Raw genomic sequence first — 16,077 nt, 5'->3', positions numbered from 1 at the left:
CAACTCTCTGTGGAAGATTCTGCTCCATTTCTTGCCTGCTGATCCCATTGCTGTCTTCAGTTGCCGATAGAAACAGTGGCAGTGCCGCCATTGTGAAAAGTGGTTGTTGGGGGGGAGACTCAGGGCTAGACTTGCAGGTGTTCCTTCCTCCAGACTTTGCCACCAAGGCTGCCCTGTGAAAAGCACTTGGGGAGGGTGCTTTTCCTTCCCGTGTGGGTGCTAGGAGCATTCTACTATAAAGAGGGGTCTTAGCTGGTGGTGTAGAGACAGCTGGAGCAAGAGGCCAGGCCACCGTGAGGACCACCTGTTTCTGATGACTGCAGGGAGCCTGGCAGGCCGCTCTGGGTCTGCAGTGGGAAGGGGAGTACCATGTCCTGCCCTCTTCCCTATAGTAGGAGCAGCCCTCCATGCCCACTGCCCTAAGAACCCAGACAGCTGAATACCAGGGTACAAGTAATGTGTCCCCTGCCCTGCCTGCTCACAGCCCTTCATTGGTCTCATATGAGAGCCGTCTCCAAGATGGCACCTACTGTCTCGACCTCCTGGTATTCATGCCCTTGTGCATTTTCCTCCCACAAGGGATCTAGGCTGGCCCAGTGGAACCAGTAGATGGTGGAAGTGGCTTGGGGTGAATCCCAAGTCAAGGTTAGGAGGAGCCTTACAACTTCTGCCTGAGTTGTTCCGCAATGCTCGTGCTTGGGACGTTCCCTCGCAGATCTTAGCCGCCATGCTGTGAGAGGACCAGATGCCCTGGAGAAGCCGTGGGTGGTGCCCCTGTCAGCACTTGGGCATCCAGCCACAGCTCCGTGAGAGACCACAGTGAACTCAGAACCACAAGGAAGAATGATCAATGGTCGCTCGAAGCCGCTGAGCTTGGAGCAGTTGATAATCTGGAACGTGTGGATAGCCAGAGGATCCAAGTCCATGACCAGGGCCCAGGAGTCGGCTGGTTTCTCCCAGTTGGTGTCCAACTCTACCCCCTGGTATCATGCCAAGTTCTCTGGCTTTTCCCCAGGGTGGAAGACCCAAATGTGGTTTAACTCCAGAGGCTGCTGAATGACAAGCCTAGAGGTAGCGAGGGGCGGTGCAGTGTGTGAATACTTGCATTCATCTTCAGAGAACAAGACAGGCCGTGCCGGCTCTTTTTCAATAGAATGAGTGCTCTCAGAGGTAGAGGCTGACCTTGTTCATCATCGTGTCCCCCAAAGCCTCACTCTTACCAGGCACGAGTTCCTCTGCATGGTTGAATTAATTTAGCCTGGACCTCTAGGAGGAGGGGGGCTGTGTGGGCAGGTTTTCTGGTCCGGAGAAATCTTTTAAGAAGCCTTCAGTACAGGCCAAGCGCCCTGCTGTGACCGCTGCCTCTCCCTGTCGCTCAAATGCCCAGGAAGGGCCTGGGGTCCTCCAGAGAGTGCGTATGCCATGGCCCCTGGCCTCAAGGAGCACTTACCATTGACACAGCAGGTGGTTGACAGAACTCTTATGGCCGGTGCTGCCCAAAGCGACACCAGCGAAGATAGAGCAGAATTAAACAGAGCCACCAGCCCTGTTCGCTGAGAGGAAGAGTAGGTGGGTTTGTTTAAAATACTCCCATTACAGTCAGTTAACCTTTATGTTCCCTAAATGAAAATTGTATAAACCTGAAATTTTCGTTGATCAGGTTGCCTAGGAACCAGCAGCAGGTTTTCATAAGACAATGGAATAGATTGTCACCGATAGGGCTATTAGGAAGCAAGCTGGTTAGCGGTATTATTCCCCATCCTGGTGTTGGCGTTAGGTAATTATCTCTCTGCCTGTGCAGGGCACGCCCACCTTCCCAGGCTGGGGCAGGTTCACGCAAATAAGATTCCTCAGCTGCCTTTCTCTCTCTGAATCCCTGGAGTCCAGGAGCAAATCACCACCCCTGGGCTTATAAAAGAAACCTAAAAGAGCCAATCTGGTGAATTTATTTATTTTTAATCACCTTTCCTTCTTGTTCCCCTACTTGCAGCAATAATACCCTAGTAGCCCTATCAGTGACAAGCTATTGCATTATCTTATAAAAACTTGGAAAATAAATAACCAAAAAATTTACAGTGGTAACTTTTATTTAAAAGGCCATCCTGAGACACTTCAGTATGTCTTTTTAGTATTTTTTTCTCCATTATATGCATTTTTTTGTTGTCCACAAAGTCACGGTAATTTACAGTTACAAATGAATCTCATCTTACCGTAAGGGTGACCAGCTGTCCTGGTTTGCCTGGAACTAAGGGTTTCCTGTATCCGTTCTGTTTTCCAGTGTGCTTTTCTATAGCTGTGTGGCCTTCTATCAGTGTGGATGAGCCAAAATCAGCTTAACCAATTTTTTCAGAACTTTTGGGAGATTGTTTAAATTACTATTATAACTGATACTTCTGGTGAACAGCCTCATCCATGTGTGCAGTATAGATTCCTACAAGTAGGATTGTTAGGTTAAAGAATGTGCACATTTATAGGTTTTTGATGTATCATTTTCTGATATGTATCAGAAAAATATGTTCCAATTCCTATCCCTGTTCTCTGTACCCTCATGATCTCTTACTCAAACAGTCCTTTATCACTGCCAATCTGATAGGTGAAAAAATGTCTTATTTGGAGAATGTATGCTTCTTTACGCTTGTGGTCACGGTCAATTTGTAAATTTCCTGTTCATGTCTTTTACCCATTTCTCTTTTGGATGCTCTTCTCATCTCTTAATTACTCTTTGTATTAACCACATTGGTCATTAGTCATGTGAACCATTTTTTTAAGCAATATATACTGCACACAGTTTAGCTAGCTCTTGACATCTCAGGCATGCTCTGAGCAATAGCAGTCTTCTGAGTCACAGCAAAACCTCATATCTCTTATACTAAGTGTAGTTTTTGCTTCTATACCATATGTCCCCGGACTGCTTTTTTTTTGTGGGGGAGAAAGGGAGTTGATGGAGATGGAACCCAGGGACGCTCTACCACTGAGCTATATCCCCCAGCTCTTTATATTTTTTATTTTGAGACAGGGTCTTACTAACTTGCTGAAACTGGCCTTGAACCTGTAATCCTCCTGCCCCAGCCTCCCAAGTCTCTGGGATTACAGGTGTGCACCACTGTGCCCTGCCCGAGACTGCTTTTTAAATGAGATGCCTGGTTCCTTTTTCCTCCGTCACTGCCAGGCTGCATGCTGTTACTGTTGCTATAAGCGTCCCTGCCTTCCTCTGCCATAGCCCATCTTCATCAGCAGTCGAGTGGATCACCAGCTAACAGTGCTTGTTAAATTTGTCCTTAAACTCAAAGAGCAAGTAAGCCCTGAGCAAGGACCTGAGATGCCCTGGTAAAATGGTGTAGGAACTTTATCAGGCCAAAGCAATATTTGCCGAGTCATATTCGTATAGTTTAGGTTGCTAAATTAAGTGACCTCTGGGTGTGCACTTATAGGAATAAAACATTTTAGAGGCAAAAGATAGAAAAGATGAGTAACTGCTTGAAGGTGTAGGTGGAAAAAAAGAGAGACCCTATAATCCAGATGATCAGGATCAGTGTTTAATCTATGATGGCCCTCAGGGGAGCAGTGATGTGGGTTTTATGGAAATGGCATTATTGCTAACCTAGAAATTTTGAAAGACCTGGGTTCTAGGCCCCCACCTCCTGGAGATGGCTTTCAACATGATACCCAAGCCTTCCAGTGCTTAGCTTTCTGATCTATGAGATAGAGCTAAGACTGAGCGGCCTGTCTACTTTATAAGAGAATCGTATGGCTTGATGGGAAGATCCCTGGCCTGAAGAAACATCAGAGTAATTTGTACAGAGGACCCAATGACCGCGAGGGCTGGTGATTATTGCTGTTTGCTCACAGACATATCCCTCAGCCATTGGTGGCCTCCTTAACTGTCATGCTTTCTGCACAGGCTTCCATCTGAGCTGGCCTGTGTGTGTATCTTTAGCTTATGTCCTTGCTGCCCTTCCAGAACCTAATTTCATCCTTGTAGGTTTTTCCAAAGCAGGATTTGCACAAGTGGTGCGTTTTCTTAAATATTTATTTTGCAGGCCATTTACTCACCTCGGCAAGGCTATTTTTACAGTGAGTAAGGAGCAAGGCTAAAAATAACTTCGCTTGTAACCAGATCGGTTCTGCATTTGACATTTACGTGGAATTCATTTGCATCTCATTTGTTCGCCTCTCTGTTTAACAGGTAGAATGTAAGAAAGCTCAGCCGAAAGAAGTCATGTTCCCACCTGGGACAAGAGGCCGGGCCCGGGGGCTGCCTTACACCATGGATGCGTTCATGCTTGGCATGGGGATGCTGGGTGAGTCTAGACAAGTGACTGGGGGTCACAGTGGACCGGGAGGGCTATGGAGACCTGTAGGCTCACCTGGGTCCCCTATCTGTTTGGCAGACTGTCTGAGCCTCAGTTTACCTGTCTAAGCCTGTTTTCTTATATATAAATGAGGATAATCACTCCCCTTCAGGACAATCATGATGATCCGATGAGCCCACCTGTCAGTCATCCTGCCCCAGCCGGCTCATAGGGTACTTGATACTGTTTCCTCTTTTTTCCACCCTTTCCTCAAAAGGAGAACAGGTCTCTCTCTTCGGGAGTTCTTCAGACCTTTGGGCTCCTGGTGGGCTTAGCTTGGGTGGGCTCAGGCTACATTTTCTAAAACTTAGGAGAGGAGGTGGTGAGGGTAGACGATAATCCTGTCTATTTAAATGATTAACATTTTCCTCTTGGGATATCAAAATTTGCATTTAAATGGATGTTTTAAATAGCCTGTTTTACTCTTTATTTGCAAAAAAAAAAAATGATGAAAGACAAAGTGTGTTTGTTCTGACTAAAAATGATCTCTCCTGGCTTTTAGAGAAATTGAGTTGCATATTATGCCCCTTTCCTTAAAGGTATCTCTGTCCGTCCTGCGTAGATAATTGAAAATCTCACCGCTTAAATGGCATGAAAGATGGAGAAAGCCGGGGCATGCGTAATGGTGTGGGTCGAAACAATAATTAGAAATTTCAAGGCGAGAGAACGGTATTTTTGTGCAAGTTATTGTGTGTCGGGAAAATACTAATTAAATGGGATAAATGGTAGTTAATGGTAAAATTCCATTCAGGCACATGAGCGGTCTAGTTTTAATGGGTTTTCCTTTGGTTTGGCTTAGAGTCCCTCTTCTATATTGTTTGATAGGCTCTTTATGTATTTTCAGATTTGTTGCTGTTTAAATCATTCTTGTCTTAGTTTTAAGTTTATAAAACTTTTCTTAATCTTATAAAGAATCATATCTCCTTGTCTGAGAAAATAACAAGGGCAGGCATAGCTATTTTGATGAACTTGAAAAAATGGAGAGGGATGCCATCAAAAATATTAAAAGTGGCCACGAGGCTACTTTTTCTGAAATTGATTTTTTTAAGATTTAACGGACTTTCCAAGAAAAAATTCTATTATAATTCTCTAAAAAAAAATTGGCCAGATGATTCTGAAAACTTATTTTGGAAGAAGAAATAGGTGAGAATAAATACAGAGAAATGAGAGTTTGGTTAAACTGGTGTTTAACCAAATACCAGAACATAACACAAAGCTGCGATAATTAAAGCTATGTGGTACACAAGACTGTATCCAACTTAGGATGACTTGATTTAGGAATTTTCTACTTTGCAATGGTGAGGAAGCAGTATAGATCCTTGGAAACTATGCTTTAGATTTTGAACTTTGCTCTTTTGCTGGGCTCGGCATCTGTCAAGGTGATGGGGGCAGTAGTGAGTGACAGATCTGGCTGGACTCGCTGTCTGTCAGGCTAGGAAACAGTGGAGACTCCGCATGCTGTGTTGTTAAGCCCGGGTGTTCAGTAGGTTAGGTGTATTCAATACATGTTCAACTTACAATGTCAGGATGTAACCCCATCGTAAGTCGAGGAATGTATGGAAATACGAAAACTTGTTGATTGAAAAAGTTAAAAAGCCTAAAATAAATATTTTCTATGTGACAGTAATTGTTATTTGTTAAAATCAGTGAGAACTATTTCCCGGTTGCAATATGAAAATTGCTTAGCTCTTGCTTTAAAAAATAATTTTTATTTGGTCTTCATCTGATGTCATATGTCAGAAACACTCCACATGAGGTACTGATTTTCAACGCTGAAATCAGACTTTAAGAGAAAAAGAGCTGATGGCATTACCATCTGCTGACTTTGGAAGTCTTGAATTTGAAATGAGCATAAAGGCCTTAGGGCGTGCATAGGGGATTTTCTGGGGTCCAGATCTTCAGACAGTGCTCCACCTAAGTGGGACTTGACCGTCTTAGCATGCTGGAAAAGAAGGCACTGGTTTTTCTTCAGGGAGAAGCAGAGGTGCCAAGCAGAGCCAGCTCCATTTATGTAACTGATAAAAAGCAAAAGCCCAGCCACATCCAGCATCCCCAACTCTGAGCCACCTCTACACCGACACCCTGGCCTGAGTCCCCACATGGACGAACACCAGGGCTTCATCGTGGGAGCCTAGGTAGAGCAGGAGGCATTCACCAGCAGGTTGTCTGTGCTCCCCGACTGCAGGCCCCACCCTGGGCTGGAGTGGGATGCTGGGGTTGAACCCAGGGCCTGTGCATGGTAGGCATTTGTTCTGCTTCTGAGCTGTGTCCCCAGCCCTCACCCGGGTAATAATTTCCCAGGGCTCCCTAATACCTTATTAATAACAGCTCCCAATTTGAGTACATACTACTACAACTTGGTGATTAGAGGACACACATTTTTGCCTCCATATTTTAAACACTTCTGTGGACCCATTTGCAATCCATGTGATAAGAGAGCATCATGCAGTTTAATTACCAGCACGTTCTTTTCTTTCTGAATGATACGTGAAGGTGTATCTTATTAGTCATGGCATCTAGGATCTGATAAAGTCCAGTAGTCCATGGTTAAAAACTTATGTGACTTGTGTTGTGGCAGTTGCAGCCTCTTCCTCCAGCCCCAGCCTCTACCCAAGGAATTTGCCAGAAGATGGCTACTCATGGATGATCCAGAGATCCACATGCTAGACTCCAGGCAGCACCAGCCCCGAACCTCTTGAATTCCCAGACACTATATGAGGTGTCCAGATGCCTGCAGAGCAGAGTCTCCTTAGAGGTCCCAAAATGTGACCCAGACCAGGAACCAGCTCAGCCTAGCCTAGGTACGGGAAGAGTGCATCTGGGGAAGGTACTTGCGGTCTGGCTGGCCCATCACATCCCCAGGCAGCCCAGCACCTCCCACCAGCCTCCTCCAGCGCTCTCCCTGTAGCCTCCCTGGCTGCTCTCAGTAAGCACAGTGGTTCAGCTCCGAACTGGGCCTCTCAGCTTGCTAGGCCGTGATGCTGCCACCATTGTGCTGCAACTAAAGCCTTTAAGTCCCTCATCAAAGATGGCTTCCCTTGGCTTCTTCCCTCTATAGTGGCAGTGTGACTTCAGCAGAGTCTAATCCTTGGGTAGGGTGCCTGACGTCCATGGATCACACCAGTCACCACCTCCATGGTGTACTGTTCGCATTGTCACTCCTGGAACCGGTGCTGTCACCACCCTCAACAGTGTGGCTGATGAACTTGGCTCCTGCAGAAAAACATGTTTTTTAAAATTCATTAATGAATGGAATGAGATGAGATATCAGGGCCTTAACCTCCTTGGGAGGGATTGTTTATTTTTTTGTTTATTTATTTTTTGGCAGTACTAGGGATCGAACCCAGGGGTACGTTACCACAGAGCTACATCCCCAGCCGTTTTTCTTTTTTCTTTTTTTTTTTTTTAATTTTGAGATAGGGTCTCACTGAGTTACCCAGGCTGGCCTTGATTGTGATCTTAAGTCAAACTATGAACCATTAAAATTTATTTCTTCAACAAATATTTCCTGAGTCCCTATTAAGGGCCAGGACACCATTCTACACACTTAGTGTACAAGCAGGGAACAGAGCCTCTGATCCCAGGACGCTGACATCCTGGTGAGAAATCTGAGACCACCAGTATACTGATCTATAAATGACTTGGACTCTGTTGAACTAATTTACAAATATCCTTCACAAGATTTCCTCCATGCTTTGGGAGGCCTCATGAAAGGGGGACCGATGAGGTGTAGTTGTCCAGTTATTCATTTGCGATCTCTCTTGATATGGCTGCAAATATCCTCTGGGAAAACCTCCACCGGTTTGGGTTTCAGCTTTCACAGCTTTTGATAGAATTGTGGAATAATCAGCCCAATGGGAATTTCTTACAAAGAATGTAGGCGAGAAGAGAAGACAAGGGTCATCCTAGGCCCTGTCCCCTGCCCTGGAGCCAGACAAAACCAAAAGCCACTGTGCCCCTTAGAGAAGGTGTTTCTGCAGCCCCTGAGACTGTCCCACTGCGTTGCAGCCGCAGCGATATCCACAGTTATCTGAGAGTCTCCAGTTTTTCTTAATGAAAGTGGACTTAATAAAAGCAAACACTTGATTGTTGATATATCTGATTCCTCTTGGCCTTCTCTGCCCTCCGCCCCATAATCCCACTGCTTTTAACTCTCTTGGCCTCGTTGGGCACATGCTGTTTATTTAACATGTTGGTAGAGAAATAGCACATTGCTGAAGCCCTGCAGAGCAGCTTCACCCTGGCAGGCCCGGGCATGGAGAGATACTGTTGATGGGCTAACCCTTTAGCCAAAAGCATTCTTAGGCACACTTACAGCGGGAAGCACCCATGAAATCCCAGCCCAGTGTTCCCCAACATTAAGCTTCATCCGAAGTAAAAGCAAAATGTAAATAAGTCATCCTTGATTGAGTAGGGCTGAGGAGCCACGATCTGCTGGCATTCGATAACACATCAGGAGACCAGCAGGAACTTAGTCACACCTCGAGACTTGTTTATAATTTCAGGTAGGATTTGTCTTTCCTAAAATTATCTGCTTGGGCCATTCCCAAGTAGGTCTCTGTTTGTTCAGCTGTTTTCTGGTGGACAGAGGAAGTTAGTTCAGAATTGTGCTGCTCATCACTCTAGAGCAGTGCGGTCTAATCCAGCTGTGATGGTGGGAACCTCGTATGTCTGCACAAGCCAACGCTGTGGCCACTAATCTGATGTGCATCCTAGCTGTTGCACTTCAGATGTGACTTATGCAATGAAGGAATTGATGTTTTCATTAGATAAGAGTTTTAATTAAATTTAAATTGCATAGCACAGGTCTGGAGGAGCCCCTGCCACTCAGGATGATTCCAAGGGCCAAGCGTCTTTATATAGACTTTGGCTTTTATGTCCTTGCCTAGGAAGAACTCTGGGTACTTGATGTTTTGTCTGCCTGCAGACCTCATGGAGTTGATGTGGTGCTCCAGGCAATGTTCCGGACGTCATACGGCAGATGTCACACTGTGGCAGTTCCCTGGATAAACAGCCCTAGTCTCTGGTCTCTTTCAAGTCAATGGCTTGACGGGAGCAGTTTTCCATGACTGAGTAGCTGAGTAGCAGAGCCCAGAACAGGATGAGTCATAGAATCATCTAGAATACAAGCATTTCTTCTTCAAGATTTGGAGCAAAGATCTAGAGCCACAATCTTGAAAACCTTCCCTGCATTCCCAAAATGAGTCCCAAAAGGAGCCCCTGGGCACAGCCAAGTTCTGTTGTTGATTGCTGATTTTGCTGCCACAATGGAAAGCCGATCTGCAAGAAAGGTGGTCATCCAGGCAGAAGGCTTGGTTTTTTTACTTTAGTGACAAGAGATAATTACTGTGGGATTGATCAGGCGGCCAGAGTACTGGAGCAAATAAATTGTGCAGTGGCCAGTGCGGGAGGGGCCCGGCTGCTAATGGAAGTGGCGGCTGGGTCATCCCGCTGTAATGGGGCTTGATGGAGCATCCATGGGTCTGCAGTAATGTGCTATTGATATGCAGCCAGCCAATTTCCCCCGTGTGGCTGGGGCTGTGAGCCGCTGGAGCAGAGCTGGGCTGCACAGCAGTAAATGAAGAGGAAAATTGAAGTAATGTTGTATTATAAATTTATAATTTCATCTGCCTGACCTCGAGGGTGTTCAGGGATGGGGGCATGGAGATGAGATCCCCCACTCTGGCAGGTGCCAAATTCTCATCTTCCTCCTTCAGGAGACGATGATATGGACCTGTCTGGAAAGAGTGGGGTGAGGCCCAAAGTTGGGGTGAACTTGACCACACTTTTCTTTTTTCCTGTTGGAGACTTTTGGGTATGCCAGGAAGAAAGCATGTTTTAATCAGGTCGTCCGGGTGGCCTGAGTACAGGGAGGCACTGGCCCTTCTACCATCCTCTCCCACACCAAGGGAAGGTGACACATGGGCTTATGCTTTTGCTGTCAGATTAGCACTAAAATATTTAAGACCCCCAGCTCTGAAGTTAGAAGCAAAGGAGCCATTTTTCATTAGGAAAGCCCTTAGGCAGCAGTGATTTGGCTGTATGCATATAATCCGTTTATCAATATTGTTGAAATAATGGTATAAGAAATCTAGTGCTGAAAGATCTGATTTGATAGCAGGTGATTAATTTGGAAGAGAATTGAATTGCCCAGCCATGAAATAAATAACCAAGGAAGGAGTCATTTTGCGTGCATCTATTTAAGGCATCTAGCTCTGGCTACTGTCCCTTTTCTTCTCTTACTGCTCCTTCAGGACCTGAGCTCAGGGTCCCCCTGGGCTCCTCCCTTCAGAGAACAGTCAGTGCAAAGCTTCTGGGCCATTCCTTCTCATCTGTGCATGAAACACCATGCACTGAGAAATAGCGGCCCAGGGGCAGAACAAGTAGCCAGGTCCCGTTGGAAGACAGTTCACTGAGCCCATGGGTTTGATGTGACTACAGATTTGGAGAGGCTCTGACTGAAGCAAGGCAAAGACACCATAATTGGTCTCAGTTGAGAATTTGTGTATCAGTGCTGCAGGGGACCTGCAAGACTTTTCTACAGGTGGCAAAACTCAGGCTCCAAAAGAAAAGGAAAGACCCATATTTGTGTCAGGCTGGTACAACAAAATTCTATAGACGGGGCAACTTGAGCAGCTTTTGAACAATAAACATTTATGACTGTTCTTGGAGGCTGGAAAATCCACAGTCAAGTCAAGGGCCCATTCTTCATAGACAACACTTTTTGCTGGGTCCTCACTTATTGGAAGGGGTGAGGGTCTCTGGGGCCCAAAAGGGCCTCAGTCCCATTCATGATGCTCTACTCTGTGACCTAACCATCTCAGATCCTAATACTGTCATGTTAAGGGTTAGAATTTCAACATAGGAATTTAGGGAGACATGAGCATTCAGATCGTAGTAATCCCCAAGAGCATGGTCAGGCCAGAGGCAGGAATGAATCTGTCCCCTGATTTCCAGACCTGCAAGAACCTGTTCTGGGTTGGACGACAGGTCCTCTGGTCACAGGCAGAAGCCACAACACCAACATCCACAGGGAGGAGAGGGACAGTGGGTCCTGTCCCAGGACCTCTGAGGCACAAAAACACTGAATGGGCAGCAGGAAGACCAGTCAAGTCTTTGACTCATGATGGCAGAGTGAAGAAAGATGGAATTTGATAAATGATCCTTTTCCTTAACCCTGGTTTTGCAAGGTCAGAAAGTGTTTGGTGTGACATGTAAGATTCACTGAGGAGGAGGAGGATGAGACCCAAGGGCTTGCGTTGAGGGGTGTTGTTGAAGGGTCAAACAGAAGGGCCGACATGTTTGAAGTGGTCACACTGGAGAACCTGGAGTCTGTCCTAAAGCCACCCATCAAAGTGACTTCTCACCAGCATTTTGGTGGCAGACAACAAGCAGCGAACTATAAGCAACAAAGGAGATTCTTGGAAGGTGCATGGGCAGTGCTCCCAGATTGACAGGAAGGTAGAATAGGACTCAGGAGACAGGCAGGAGTAGGGGAGCTATTGGTCAAAGCTCCAGCCCCAGCCAGTGGTTCAGCCCAGGAATGACCAGGTCAGGCAACCACCGTTTCCACCTCTGGATGCTGGATCCTGCAGCTGTGCCAGGGTAAATTCTGAGCCACCCCCTTCTTTGCCCAATGCTCAGTAGCAGATCCCAGGGAAGACTTCCACTGGCCCAGGGCCCAGTTCACCAGCTGCCTCCCAGCCACCTAGCTCCAAGCTGGAAGGAGGCATCAGGCCTTCACCAGGTCAAGAGGTGGAGGCTCAGGTCCTGGGCAGCCTGAAAACAACCACAGACATCCACCTTGGAGGACAAAGCAAAAGTCTGGCTAGTGGTTATGGGGAGCCGTGGTGACATTTTAAGAGCATGAATGACCTAAGTTGATCATACACCCAAGTGGAGGGAAGTAAAGGGAACCTGGTGGGGCAGGGACAGGAGATGGCCCCAGATCTCTTGTGGCCAGTGAAACCATTTTCACTGGTCTCCAGTCCAGGGAGGCTGCACCAACCTTCACTGTAGCCAGAGTGAAGAGGCAGAAATATGAGCAGCAAAGTCCTGGTGCTAAGGTGACATCTCGTGAGGGGGTTAGTAACACTGGACAAGGTCCCACCTGCACCAGGACTTACCAGCAGGGTTTTCTCTGCACCCCATGCCCAGCCCAGCAGCAGTTTCCCTAAGTACCCACCCGCTGACAGTCACCTGTAGATCATCTGCTGAGACGAGGGTCTGGCAAAACTGACCACTGTGAAATGCTCATGAAGACACGTGGCCTGAGGCTTCCGAGTTGGGGCCATACTTTGTGGTCCACATGTTGACATGGCCAACCCCCCTTCTCAAGGCGCTCTCAAAGACACTGATGCCACGGTGGAATGTCCAAGCTGGTTAAGTGGGTCTCTGGGCCCCTCCCTCCCCCAGGCCAGGGCTCATTAAGCCCAGCATTTTCCACAAGCACAGGGTTGATCTCGAAGTTTATTCACTAAACTGTGACCCCTGGGTACCCGTGACCTGTTTGGTGCTGGCCCTGCTGTCCACTACCCTGGGAAGAGGCATTACAAGGACTTTAATCTCCTACTGTCAACAGCTTTTAAAGTAAAGTACATTGAGGGTAAGCTCTCCAAATGTCAGAGCCAGGCGCAGGCCCCATGTTTGGTGCTAATGTATGACATTTACTCTGCAGGTTGGAGAAAGTGCATGGGCTTTGGGAAGCCTGGCTGCCCAAATATGGGTTAATTACCAGCAGGCCGACAGCAGCACCCCCAGCCACAGGAGAGAGGTGGCCCAGGTCCTGGGTAAAGACCTCCCCAGAGACAAATCATTCCGTGAAGGAAAATAACTCAGGCTGTTCCTTATGACCATCCACCCTGGGAATGTACCCAGCTCGGAGGCAACTAACAGCTCGCTCTTTCTGTGTTCAAGGTTATCCCAACTTTGTGGCAACCTATGGCCGAGGCTACCCCGGATTTGCTCCTAGCTATGGCTATCAGTTCCCAGGTGAGTTACTTGGGTGCCCGGGGTGTTGGAAACTTAGGAGGTGGGCTGCATTGGGGAGGAGGAAGGAGAATCCTAAAAGAGAACATGACACATACGTGCCTCCATTGAAGAGATGCCCTATGTGTATTGACTTCTGAGTTCACTGGAGTCCAGGGTCAAGGGGCCTCAGAATTTCTGATGAACTGGAGTGCTTCATTGGTGCTAGGTATTTGAGAATAACAGCTTTTAAATGGAAAGGAAGAGACCAAACTCCCCTTGCTCCTTCATCTGAAGCCTGTTCAGGTCTCTTCTCCCTGGGTACTGAACTCCAGGCCCAGGATTTTCTTTCACTCCCACACCCTGTTGCCTGCTCCCAGTCCCTGCATCCACGTGCCTGAGGTCTGACGTCTCCCACCCTTCCTTCCTTCCCCCTCCTCTCCTCCAGCTTGGTTCTGGCCACCGAGGCTCCGGAGCCTTCTGGAGTATGTTGGTGTTATTCTGCTGGGGTTAGGGCCTGCTGTCCATCCTGGGTGGGGCTAGGTGGAGTCCCCTTTCCTCTCTGTGGGCATCAAAAGCTGGAGGCAGGGTGCACGGTGATGCCCATTCACACATCTGGGCTGCTGTGGCTTGAGGTAGCTGGCAGGCCTGGGGCCAGCCTGGGGCCAGCCTGGGGGGGCATGGTCGATGGGGAGGGGATCGGGAGGATGCTGAAGAAGTGATATCTTATGGGGCTTTGTTTTTCCCTGCAGAAATGAGCCCACCTTCCCCAGTCTCAGGGTCTAGATGAGAGTATATCGGGGTGCCTGAGGGTGTAAGGGAGGAGGTCAGCTGAGGAGTGTAGAGGAGCTCGGCACAGTCTTGTCCTCTGTGGGCTCTCTGTTGAAGGGGAGGTGCCACCCAGGAACTGGACATCTGGGGGAGTTTCACTCCGGGCTTGTCGCCTTGCCTTGACTTGGCCACCTGGGAGCATCAGGCTCCAAGCGCAACAGGGGACAAAGGGAGCAGAGATGTGACCTGGGTGGGCCGCTCTGAGGCTGACGGGCAGGAGGGCAGAGCGCCACTGGGGAGGGGGTTGCCCTCAGCCCACACTTGTGGGTGGGGAGAGGGGCTGAGGATGGAGGCATTTAGGACACTTGGAGCCACACACTCCAACCCAGGATGGAAGCCCAGGCACTTGTCCTGGCTGTGACACCAACTAGCCTGGTGTCAGTGGCAGGTCATTCAGCTTCTCTGGGCCTCACTTCACTTCTCTGTGAACAAAGGGTTGAGAGGGGTCTTTGGTCCTGTGGAGGCCTCCAACTGTGCGGGTCACAGGCCAGGAGAGGGCTAGAGCAGCAGGAGGTCTGGGGTCAGGTGTGTAAGTGGGTTGGCTCCCTGAGGTGTCCCCTGGGGCCAAGGGAGTTTCCCCGTCTGGGAGGGACCCTTAGCAAGAATCCTTGGCCTCCCGGAGGAGGCCTTCCCTGTAGCCTCCCTATAGCAGAGACCTTCTGCGTGACCAGGGGCTCAGGGCCTTCAGTAAAGAGGGGCACGGCCCAGAGGCACCGCCAGGAGAGGAGCCAGGCTCAGGCAGCACTGTTAGATTTTCCCCTGCAGGTGGGGACGTTGAGGCACAGGGAGATAGCAAACCCTGTCCAGCAGGGTCCCTGCGAGCCAGAGGCAGGGCCAGGACTTGAAGCCAGGCAGTGCACCCACACTCCACCATCTCTCTCACATCTGTTTGCCCACAATGGAAACATCAGCCACTGAAATTGAGATTTAAACTAAGCCAAATTCAGTTCCTCAACCACACTGGCCATATTCCAGTTACCCAGTAGCCACATGTGGCCAGTGGCTACCCATGGTATGGATTGGAAAACATTCCCATCATCACAGAAAGTTCTGCAGGACAGTACTGTTCCAGATCTTAACAGAAGAGGTGGTTCCGATGCTGGCATGCTGTCCACACAAACCTGCCCAGCCTCCCCCAGCGCGGCTCCCTGGGAGTGCCATCCTGATCTGTGCTCTTGACACAGCCTGCCTCTCTTCACAGTCGGGTAGCCCTTGCCCCTTAGTGTGCTCCTGGTCCCAAGAGGGCAGAATCAGGAGAACTTAGTGTGGAATCATTTGGGAAACAACAAAGTGGACCCCATGCTAAGGCCCCTGGCTCATCTGAGAGGCTACTCTTGGGGACTCCATGAGGCAGCTTCAGAAAACCTGGCAAGAAACTGTCTCCATGACCTCCATCCCTGGTTCTGCCCCAGACAGACAGGCACACAAGAGTGGCCAGACTGAAGGTGGGCGGATGCAGTGGGCCTCCCTGAGCACCCAGCCCTTCACCAAAAGCAAAGAAGGCCTTGGAGCTGGGGGTCGAGTGGGTGATGCTCCCAGTGCTCATGCTGTTCCAGCTCCTGAGCTAAGAGCACTGGCTGGGTCTGAATGGGACTGGAGGTGGACATGCAGGTGGACATGACTTTGTGACATTGCTCAGCTGCTGCATCACCACCACACCATCCTGACCTGCTGTGGGGAGCCATTCCCTCTCAACTGCTCAGCTTTCCATGTCTCCATCCTTCCCATTCACACCCTTCTCTTAGCCTAATAACCAGAAAAGGGCCCCCAGTGGCCACAAGCGTGAGCTACCTGCTTCCAGGGAGGGTGAGGGTGTGAGTGGCCTTGACCAGGGAAGTGGTGGCCCAGGGGCCCCCCGTGGTTGAACTGAGCCACCCCCACTCTTGGTGGAGAGCCAGGCCGGTTTCCCACTCCCAGCTCCCACCCT

General features: G+C 48.7%; 1 protein-coding gene across 9 annotated transcripts in view; it reads left to right on the top strand.

Moving 5' to 3' along the window:
* Msi2 (musashi RNA binding protein 2) overlaps positions 1–16,077 on the top strand; it is a 370,756-nt gene that overhangs the window by 307,393 nt on the left and 47,286 nt on the right. For all 9 annotated transcript variants that reach the window (XM_058571489.1, XM_046420595.2, XM_046420594.2 and 6 more), the window contains exons 9-10: positions 4,187–4,301; positions 13,269–13,343. In XM_058571489.1, coding sequence (XP_058427472.1) covers positions 4,187–4,301; positions 13,269–13,343 — 190 coding nt within the window. The remainder of the gene's footprint in view (positions 1–4,186; positions 4,302–13,268; positions 13,344–16,077) is intronic.

Source organism: Marmota monax, unplaced genomic scaffold, assembly GCF_021218885.2.
Source record: "Marmota monax isolate L192 unplaced genomic scaffold, Marmota_monax_Labrador192_F-V1.1 WCK01_AAM20220418_F8-fsc00064, whole genome shotgun sequence".
Classification (NCBI taxonomy): domain Eukaryota; kingdom Metazoa; phylum Chordata; class Mammalia; order Rodentia; family Sciuridae; genus Marmota; species Marmota monax.
The sequence above is the reverse complement of the archived record's forward strand: the minus strand, read 5'-3'. Positions and strand labels throughout refer to the sequence as shown.